At 35.4% G+C, this 11,049-nt stretch overlaps 1 protein-coding gene across 2 annotated transcripts in view; it reads left to right on the top strand.

The window, feature by feature from the left end:
- The first annotated feature begins 1,961 nt into the window (after positions 1-1,961).
- Positions 1,962-11,049, top strand: part of LOC117111435 (arachidonate 5-lipoxygenase-like) — a 10,959-nt gene continuing 1,871 nt past the window's right edge. The window contains exons 1-11 of one of the 2 annotated variants that reach the window (XM_033254354.1): positions 1,962-2,083; positions 2,642-3,146; positions 4,435-4,479; positions 4,936-5,061; positions 5,383-5,480; positions 6,024-6,156; positions 6,803-6,898; positions 7,557-7,771; positions 9,216-9,475; positions 9,603-9,868; positions 10,536-10,699. In XM_033254354.1, coding sequence (XP_033110245.1) covers positions 2,643-3,146; positions 4,435-4,479; positions 4,936-5,061; positions 5,383-5,480; positions 6,024-6,156; positions 6,803-6,898; positions 7,557-7,771; positions 9,216-9,475; positions 9,603-9,868; positions 10,536-10,699 — 1,907 coding nt within the window. In that variant the 5' untranslated portion in view covers positions 1,962-2,083; position 2,642. Of the gene's footprint in view, positions 2,084-2,641; positions 3,147-4,434; positions 4,480-4,935; positions 5,062-5,382; positions 5,481-6,023; positions 6,157-6,802; positions 6,899-7,556; positions 7,772-9,215; positions 9,476-9,602; positions 9,869-10,535; positions 10,700-11,049 lie in introns of those variants that run through there. The other variant, XM_033254355.1, reaches the window with a different exon arrangement.

Raw genomic sequence — 11,049 nt, forward strand, 5'->3', positions numbered from 1 at the left:
TCACTACTGTAGGCCTCTTCCTGAAATCAGCTGGTATTGAGTATTATGCATAGCAAAATACAATTATTAGATTATTAAACAAGATCTCCTGGATGTGACCTGTCCCTTGGAACCCCTGCCAAAGTGGACCTTTCCGCTAAGCTCCGCCCCTTGGATATTGTTGCTAAGGTCCCACAAAACAGTAGTTTATATTTTTGCGCAAATGTACACAAACACATGCGTTTGTTGGACAACACATGTGCTTGTTGTTAAATTCGATTGACAAGAAAGCTTGTGAACAACGTAGAAGTACAGTAGTTAAACTAAAAATGTTGACATTTTTATATAATGTAACTAATATTTATACTGGTATATACAAATATTGTTTGTGTATAGACAATTAATGTTGGTAGGACTTTATTAATAATGATAGTAAAGATAGGTAATTGTTATAGCATTGTTGTTATGTAAATAATTGCAGCTTATGCCCGAATCTCTACTGGTTTTTTTTTTTTGTTTTTTTTTTCTTTTTTTTTGGTTTGTTCGATAAGTTATTTGAAGTCTGAAGTTACAGACTTACTGTATGCTATCTTAGCTTTCTCTACCTACTACAAATAATAATAGTGTGGTGGTTCATTTGTTTGTTTCGCATTCACAATACTGTACTTGAATAAAAAGGTGAAAAAGACAACAGAAAAAATGAGAAAAACTTATTTGAATGTGTTGATGTCCTACTAAGCGTGAAAATCACCAGAACTACAGCGAATTCTCTACTCTTTCTGCCGACGCTGTGCCTTGACTTAAACCGACCTATGGAATTTCATTATGTAGGCCTCTTTTTTATACAATTCTCAATTGTTTTAAACACGAAACCTTGAGTTTATTAATGTCTTGGTTTTGAAATTCTATCTGTTGTAAGCCTACTTACAAAGTATGGTGGTAGTAGTGATGATGAGGATGGTAATGATATGATAATGATGATGGTACAGTATTTTTAGGGCTATTGTTACCTCGAAAGAGCATCTAGCTCAGTCGGCTTAACTGGTGGTATTAATGTGTATGTACTAAACCCCAGAAGTCTTTCCCTAGGTCCCAGGTTCTGTTCTATTCTTGCTCGCCTTGGTTTCAGCTGCAGTGCTGTAGAAATGCAAGTTTCAATAGCGCACCGTCTTTCGGATGAGATGTTTGTTTTCCGTTGGTTCCCGTTTGCAATATAAACACCGTACACTCTTCGGAGATAGAAGGGGATTGTCTACCTCAGTGGCGTATCTAAGGGCCCAAGAAATAAATCCCCAGTCTTCTCTATTGAAGACGTTTAAAAAAAAATAGCCTAAAGTATGGTAGTTAAAAATTACCTTAAATCACATTATTTTGCGAGCTAAAACCCCTCACATAATCATTGAGTGCCCACCACCTCCAAATCAGCCCACTTACAAATAGGTTAACACCTTTATTTGTTGATACAAGGTAAAGGTTAGTAGGTGTGGCATTTTAAAAACCATACGCTTTACCATGTTTTCTTGGGTAGTGGATTTAAACAATTAATTTTTATTTCTATCAAAGTGTATAGCCATGGACCTATTAATAAGAATGCCAAGTGGTAAAATTGTTTTTCTAAGTGACGATCGAGGCAAATCCTGTACAAACTGCATTAACTTATTCCTCCGTGGTGATACACTGAAAGCTTGTATTGTACTCTTATATGCTTCGATGAACTTCAATAAATAAGAGAAGGCGGAAAATACAAATACTATTGTTTCCTGGGTAACATGACGTTACCATTTTCAAACCGGGGAAAATACATTATATGCGTATATCTTAAGTGTATTGATATTCTTAATTAAAATATTTTGTAACAGCCAATTTAAAGACTCTAGATTTTTTACATTGTTAATAATGTGTTGTATTACATAATACATATTTTAATGAGCATGTTAAATTATAAATGTACATAAAACCCCTACTTTTAACGATCTCCCACATAGACCTTGTAGAATCAACATGGCTAGCGCAACGTAAACTAAACATGACATAGGTCTAATTTTAATTCAAGTCTAGGTTTAATTAACATTTTGACATATAAAGTAACCTAAAGGCACATAATGTAAGTATATTTGTAGACTTTAAAATTATTTTATATTTAATACGGTATGCTTGTGCAGATAGGCCTACACCACTCTTATGTAGGCTTTGTGCTTGGATACATTCCAATATCACAAGACAAAACCAATCTTCTAATACCGGGGGTATTTCCTATGCTTATACACTCGTGTCTTGGTTAACCATGGAGGAATTAGTGGCGGCGCTACGGGGTGGGGGAGGGGCTAGGGGACATAGGCCCCTCCCCCGTCGAGGAGAATAACCACAATTCGTCGGAGAGAAAAAAATGTATATTCTACATATTAATAGACTCTGAAATCGATTAAATAAGCCTTCGAAATCCCAAAATTGTCATACAAAGATTTTGAGCGATGCCCGACCACATTCACTTTGTTCTCGTCGGGGACAACAGCCCTCCGTCGGGGACTTGGACCCCCGTAGGGGAAATCCTGGTGCCGACCCTGGGTTGACTCATATTATATTTGCTCAAAATTCATTAAAAATAATTATTTTACAAATGCATATGATTTATTGAAATAACATTTTTTTCATTTCCATACAGTATGGGATGTTCCTCGTCAGTCTCGACTAATGAAAGCAATGAGGCCGAATCCAAAACAAACTATACAATCGCCGTTAAAACGGGAGATCGTAAGGGATCGGGAACGAATGCAAATGTCTACGTCATTCTCGTAAACACCGACGGCATACGGTCTGCCGAAATTCATCTTGACTGCATCTGGCGTGACGACTTCGAATCAGGAAGCACAGACACATTTCCTGTTGACGATATCGCCAACTTCGGGGAAATCGAAGAACTGGAGCTGTGGCATAACGGAGACGATCCATGGTACGTTGAGTGGGTTGAAGTGCGCGACAACATATCTAGGAATGTTTATGTATTTCCGATACATCGTTGGGTGACATCGGATCGCAGATTGAAAATTCAACGGTACGACTGCATGCTGCCTCAGTTTGACAAATTCCCACAGCAACGGAAGTCGGAACTTGAAATAAAGAAAAAAACGTACGCTTTTGCGCAAAAGTCCAATGGGCTGCCATGCCAGGTATAGGCTTAGCTTATCTTTGGATGATGATGATGTTGATAATAATAATAATAATAATAATAATAATAATAATAATAATAATAATAATAATAATAATAATAAAGGTATAGGCTTAGCTTATCTTTGGATAATGATGATAATAATAATAATCAAAATAACAATAACGATGATGATGAAAATTATGTAATTGATGATGAAAATAATGATGATGATGATAATGATAATGATTATAATAATAAGATGATAATAACATGATGAAGATGATGGTAATACATCAATAATAACAACAATAACAACAACAATAATAATACTAATAATAATAATAATAATAATAATAATAATAATAATAATAATAAAATAATAATAATATGTAATAATAATAGTAAAAATGTTAAAAATTATAATGTAACAATAATAATAGTACCTGTCTCTTATACACATCTAGATGTGTATAAGAGACAGGTTACTCATCTTGGTTGCCAAGGGATACACTGTCACTCGGTGAGTTATTAATCATTTAGCTTATAGGCGAGCACAATTTTACCATAGAAATAAGCTACAATTGTAAATTTTCATTAGCAAGTACAGTACTTTTATCTCTTTCATTTAATATTTAAACTGCACACTAATTGTATTTTCTCATAATAAAAAAAATGTACCGTCTGTCATTATTTTAAAGTCATTTAAGGGGTCAAAACTTCCAATGAGACAGATGAAACTAGTCATTTTCACTAATATACTGACATTTAACGTTATTAACTACCAGCCAATTTGAATGAAGTGTTATAAGCGAGAAATTTAATTTTCATTCCGTTTAATGTAATGTGTTGTAATATCTAAATATTATTTTGTTGTTGAAGTGCCCGTCTGAGGTCAGTTACCAGCATTAAGATCGGCGTTTTCACATGCTGCTACTTCTTCATCTACTTTGGACTTTACGCCCTGCAAGAAGTACTGTACGACCCACGAGATGTTGTCAACAAATACGACTCATTTGCCGGACTTGGACTTGTCATCATGCATGTCATTGGTAAGTTAGCGGAGCACAAATTGCCAATCCGTGAGCATTAAAAACGACGCCCGTCTGCTGATTGTCAGAGTACAGTTGGTTAGCGAATTGTCGTTGAAAACGCGTCGTATTGCGTTTGCATGCCTCCGCCCGGCTGCTGTTCGGCGTAAGTTATAGCATTTATGATGATGATAATGATGATGATGATGAAGATAATAAAGATAAAAATAGCGATAAAAGTGATAATATAGTCTTAATGTTTTTTATTACTATTTTCAGGTTAAAGAATGCCCGGAAGATGAATGTTTTTCCAATGATTATAAGGTGAGTACAATAATATGTTTAATAAATAATCGGGTATTCCCAACAAAACTGACTTGAATTCGCATACTTTGAAGTGCACATGCGTAATTATGTATTTCATTTTTTACTATCGTTACTTTGTTCATGGCTTGAAGTTGACCGATTCCCTAATTGTTTTCGTCTTATGCACATTTATATATATATTTGTATTAATTTTTTGTAGGCCCTACTGTTAATATTATTCATTTAAATTTGGACTGGTAATCAAATGGGCCTCGCGTTGGTACTCTACTCCAGTCCTTTCACATTTTTCCATTTAAAACAAAACTAATTTTGTTGTTTTTCTTTTTTTTTATGTCTAATGTAGACCTTCGGTCTAATAAAATTACATTAATACACTTTAATCGACGTGCGCGCGTTGTAGTATCACGTACTTTAGACCAAGTATGAAATAAAACGTATTCATTCTGTTGACAGTGGGATATTCTGGTAAACAAAGCTAAACTGCTGCTTGAAGCAAAATTCGTCAATATTACAACATCATCTTGGGATAGCCTCGACGATCTCGGTAATGTTTACAACAAAACACTTCCCCAGCCTTTGGTAAGTAGGCCTACAGCACTGTCATTATTCATACTTCCAAAAAAAACCTTTTATCATTATGTATTAGTATACCAGCCTTATAGTCTTATCAACTCCTTTGCATTATGTAAGACTATGCTAGGCATAATTACATTATGATAGTGAAATAATATAATGATAATTACATTATCATTATTATTTTGCTATCATTATTTTAATTGTTAATATTGTTGTTACTGCTATATCATTATTATTATCATTAACATTATTACTATTATTATTGGTATAGTTATTATTCTCATAATATATATTTAAACAAATGGTTTCGTGTTCTCTTCACAGGGAATGCACAACTGGAAATCTGATTTGGAATTTGGAATGCAACGTTTAACGGGATGCAACCCGACACTGATTAAGTTATGCACACATATTCCTGAAAAGTAAAAATATTTTAAATAATAATAGGCTTACATATTATTTATCATGTAGGGGCCTATCCTAACTGGAAATCCCATCCACTTAATATATTATTAATATTCAAAATCCTATCACTAAAACACTATTTCTTAAGTTGTTCGTTCAATTATAATATTATCAGGGGTGGCGCCGGCATAATTTGCTAAAAGCATAATTTTTCTCGGGGAGAAAAAATAAAAATTATATGTATTTTCTACATATTAGGACTAGTAGACTATAAAATCGATTAAATAAGCCCCTGAAACCCCTAAATTGTCAAAATTTTCGGAGGCTTCGCCAATAGGACTACTTTCGAAAACTGTTAATCGAAGCTCGACCACGCCCACTTTGTTATCGTCGGGGAAATCTGACCCCTCGTCGGGGCATTAGCCCCCCTCGTCGGAGACCTCGCCCCCCCCCCCCTTCCCGTCGGGCAAATCCTGGCGCCACCCCTGAATATTATTAGGCTTACGATATTAAAACATGGAATAGGAAACAATAAAATTTAATTTTTATGCAATACTTAGGTTTGGTGTTACGAATGAGATGATCAGTCCGCTACTTGAAGGTTTGACAATGGAAGAGGCTATTTTAAAGAAAACTCTCTACATAGTAGATATAACAGAAACCAAGGATCTTCCCTGTACCGATAATCGAAAGGTAAACATTCTTAATAGGCCTAATAAGTTGAACAATTTTCATTAAAAACATGGCAATTTAGTAAAAGTGTTTTATAAATAGGGCGATTTATTTCCCTTAAGGATTGGATTTGAATAGCTTGGTAGTTAAGATGCTTGCCCTCCAACCTCGGTCCTGGGTTCAATTCCTGTCAGTGTTGCAGGATGTTTTCTCACGATCAAAACAACTCCACTCCCTAAACCTCATATTGAGAGTTAGTTTGTTTAAAATATCGTGTGTGTATTGTTTTGTAAAAGGGATTGTCACCTACAAGTAGGACAGTGATATCTGTAGTGGACTAATTAATATGGGGCCCGGCCTCCCCCCACCCTCAATTTTTTTTTTATTGTAAAAAAATGGAGAAAAAAATAATAAGTCTGAGAGTGATATTTCAAGCCATTTAAAGGTGCCATAATCGTATTGTTTTTTGACCTCAGCCCAAAACCCATGGTGGGGCTAAAGTGGTATAGATCGAAGTCCCTCACTGGGCCCCCTCTATTTCAAATTCCTGAATGCGCCACTGGATATACTCGTAATTGACAATCCTTGGTGCATGTGCCGTGCCTAAAATAAATAAAATTTTAAAAATATCATTTTTCACAACTCGTTTATTCTGTTTCTTATATAGATATGCAGTCCCATTGCCTTGTTTTTTGTCAACAAGGAAAAGAAACTGTTGCCGATTGCAATTCAACTTCACCAGGACAAAGCAGATGACAACCCGGTAAAATGATATTTGCCTAATTAAAAGCAATTTAGTGTAGACCTTGGATTGGTTTGAATTGGATTTATTCGGTATGAACACCAAGGAGAGCCCACGAAAGTCTAGAAGAAGACTTATTTCCAATGGAGTCCTTCTGCTGGCGATTGGGCAGTACACCGAGAGACAATCTCCTACTTTTTCCGAAGAGTGTACTGCGTTTTTTAACGTACACATGGGTCATTATGCGCACGGGACCAACGGCTTTAAACGTCTCATCCGAAAGTCGGTGCCCTATTGTAACTTGTATTTCAGGCCTCCAGCTGAAACACAAGGAGAGTCAGTGATGGGAATTGAACCGGGAACCTAGAGCTCTCCACGGTTCAGTGCACACACAGTGGCTACCACCAGTTAGCCGACTGAGCTAAGCTGCTCCCTCACTTGTCGTACTTAACAACTGACATGCAGTAAGAACGTGTTACGTAATAGGCGGGCCTGGTATATGCACATAGCCAGTACACACTGCATATTTAGGCCTAGAAACCAAAACCAATTTGGGAAGCTATTAACAGTATATTTTTATTGAATCTCGAAATCTGGAGTCTGAGAATTTTAAAATCCAAAAATACATTTTCAGTATTAATTTATTCTGGTTTTGACATTTGTTCTTTTTTCTCTATAGGTGTTCCTTCCAACAGATAATGAATACACCTGGATGTTTGCAAAGATGTGGTACAACAACGCAGACGCGTCGTACCACCAATCTACAACTCATTTAGGGTTTACACATCTCCTAATGGAAAGTGTAGCCGTAGCGACCCACAGTAGTCTCTCGCCATCACATCCACTGTTTCGCCTTTTGGCACCACACTTTTTGTATCTCATTGCTATAAACAGGTACGCTCGAGTGTATGTATGTATGTATGTATATATATATATATATATATATATATATATATACATATATATAGGCCTATATATATATTATATATTATGTTATTATTATCATTATTATTATCAATTATTATTACTATTATTATTATCATTATTACTATTATTATTACCCAGTCAGCAGCATGCTGACTGGGTTCTGTTCTGAGCAGTTTCTTCTTTCTTTCTTTCTTTCTGGCAACATTTTAAAAGGCTACTAGTGGCAAACTACTGGACCGATTTAACTAAAACTTGGTCAGTAGGACCGGTGCCACCTCCCATTTATGTGTTGTTCACAACTTGAGGTCAAAGGTCAAATAAGGGGCATTAGGGTCAAAAAACCAAAAATATACATTGGCACAAGGCAGGGTCTATAGGGTGTTCAGGGATAAGGGGTCAAAGGTCATTAAAGGGTAATTTTTATATTTTTTTGGCAACATTTCAAAACGCTACTAGTGTCAAACGGTTGTGCCGATTTCAACCAAACCTGGTTAGTACAATCGGTGACACCTGTCATACATGGGGTGTTCACTGCTTGGGGTCAAAGGTCACATAGGGGTCATTAGGGTAAAAAACATTTAAAAAAAATAAATAAAAGACTTCTGTCACAAATAACATAGAACATTCTTGTCCTGGGCACATATGTATTGGCATAAGGTAGGGTCGTTACATGGTGTTCAGCAATTTACGGTCAAAGGTCATTATAAAGAGTTATTCTTTTGTTCTCTCTAGTAATATTTGAAAATGCTACTAATGGCATTCGACCAAATTCAATCAAATTTCGTCATTAAGAACCGGTGACACCTCCTACACCCCAGTCTGGGATCAGGTGTCACATGGGGGTCATCGGGGTTAAATTTTCAAAATAGCCCAATTGAGCTCAAATTTACCAGGAATGATCCTTAGGACCTTCTAAACACGAAAAAATACTCTTCACCCCATATGTCAAAGTTCATAGGTTCAAAATGTTACTAATGCAAACGAATAAACCGAATTCAATCAAATTTGATCATTAAGAACCAGTGACACCTCATACACCCCTGTCTGTCATCAGTGGTTACATGGGGGTCATCGGGGTCAAATTTTCAAAATAGCCCAATTGAGCTTGAATTTACCAGGAATGATCATTAGGGCCTTCTAAACATGAACAACTACTCTTCATCTATCGTTAAAAATTCACAAGAGTTACTATAGTGAAAATTATCACATATTGCTAGTGACTAAGGATTGGACCAGTTGCATTAGAATATGGGGTGTTCACAGGTTGAGGTTAAAGGTCACAGTGGTTATCTCTTAAAAAATGACTGGGTTCATGTTCTATTGCGATAGTATCTCTAGTTATTATTATTATTATTATTATTATTATTATTATTATTATTATTATTATTATTATTATTATTATTATCTTTAGCCGTGCATTAGCGAAGCTTGTCTGCGAAGGAGGCTGGGTGGATAAATGTATGTTGATTGGTCGAATTGGTATGTTTGAGATTATGAAGCGATGCTGGAGCTCATGGCGACTAGATGTCACAGGAACTCTCCCAAAAGAGCTAGAGTCTCGAGGTGTTGACGATCCGGAATTACTGCCCAACTATTACTATAGAGACGATGCATTGTTGCTATGGGACGCTATTTCAAAATACGTAAGAACAGTCGTAAACGCCCACTACGGTAAGAACAGTATTCAGTATATAAAGTATTTTTATTGTCATTTCTTTATTATCATTATTGCATGAAAGCAAACAGAAAAAAAAATAATAATATTGATTAGCATGAATCTGAACACATCAATCCTCAGACACACCAGAAAAAATATTGAATGATTACGAGTTACAAGAGTGGCATACGATGCTGTTGTCCCCAGTCGGTGAAGGAGGGTGCGGCATCCAAGGCATACCAGGAGATGGATCCTTCAAGACTTCGGAAGAAATCGCACAAACTGTCACAGCAATGATTTTTGCCAGCAGCGTCTCACACGCCGCAGCCAACTTTTCACAGTACGATGAGTATGGTTTCCCACCGAATTACCCTTCATTCATTAAAGGCGAACCACCCACGAATAAGGTAATGGAATATACACATGGTTATATACACATTGTATATATTATATTATTTATATATTGAACGATAAAGATGAACCTGCGAGTGTGGAAAAAGTTACCAAAACAGAGATTTGAACACGGGATCTTCTGCTCTCTATGCAGACCTTACCCAACTATGCCACTAGGACATTAATAATTCAAATTCGATTAGAAGCAACTAGTTTTACACACAGTTATGTATAAATGAATTTGAATGAAATTTTTGTTATTCTTGGTAAATTTTTAACTTTTTAGTCTTTTCCAGTTGTTTTAATTTTTTTACGGCTTACTCCTTGTATTTTTTACTGTTATTTTTCTCTGTACTTGTTCCATTTTCCCATCTTTTTTTAGCCAGTTGTTTGTATGACCTGTAATGTGTATATTTTACCCTTTTTCATATTTGTATTTTAATCTATGACAAGCAAAGCAAATTTCAAGCCAATTTATGAGTTTGACCAATAAATTGGATTGGAATTGAATAAATACGTGCAAGAACACTAGTTCTCGACGCACTCGAATAACGAAGATAAAAAAATAGCACGCCTTCACAAGACAGGATCTCTAAAAATATATTTACTGTAACAAAGAGATAAACTCTGAACCGTCTGGCTGATATTTACTGTTAAAGACCATTTATTATTCATTTTCAGGATCCGAAAACAGAGGCAGATGTTTTAAAATCTTTACCAGACAAAGAGCAAACATTGGACATAATGGTTGTTACAAAGCTTCTTAGTGATAGAGGAACTAACAGCTTGGCTGATTTTGAAGTAAATTATCAATTTGATCCGATTGGGATGAAAGCTGTTAAAGAGTAGGTTTCTGGTCATTGTCATATATAGGTCTACCCTTATTAAATTGGATTATATTATAGTTTTTAGTTTCATCCTCCTCTTTATCTTTACCCATCGAAATATTGCATTGCACTTAGTTTTTCTTTTAAATGTCTAAAATACAACACATTTCTGAAGTAAACTATCAGTTTGTTTAAATTGGGACGAGTAAATTTCTGCTCGTTGTCATATATAGGTCTACCCCTATTAAATTGGATTATATACATACATATATATATAATATATATGTATGCGTGTATGTATGTGTGTATGTATGCATGCATATATATATATATATATATATATATATATTTTGTTCTTTATATATTTA

This window comes from Anneissia japonica, unplaced genomic scaffold (assembly GCF_011630105.1).
Source record: "Anneissia japonica isolate Jap-2015-1 unplaced genomic scaffold, ASM1163010v1 scaffold288043_len311759_cov178, whole genome shotgun sequence".
NCBI classification, from domain to species: Eukaryota; Metazoa; Echinodermata; class Crinoidea; order Comatulida; family Comatulidae; genus Anneissia; species Anneissia japonica.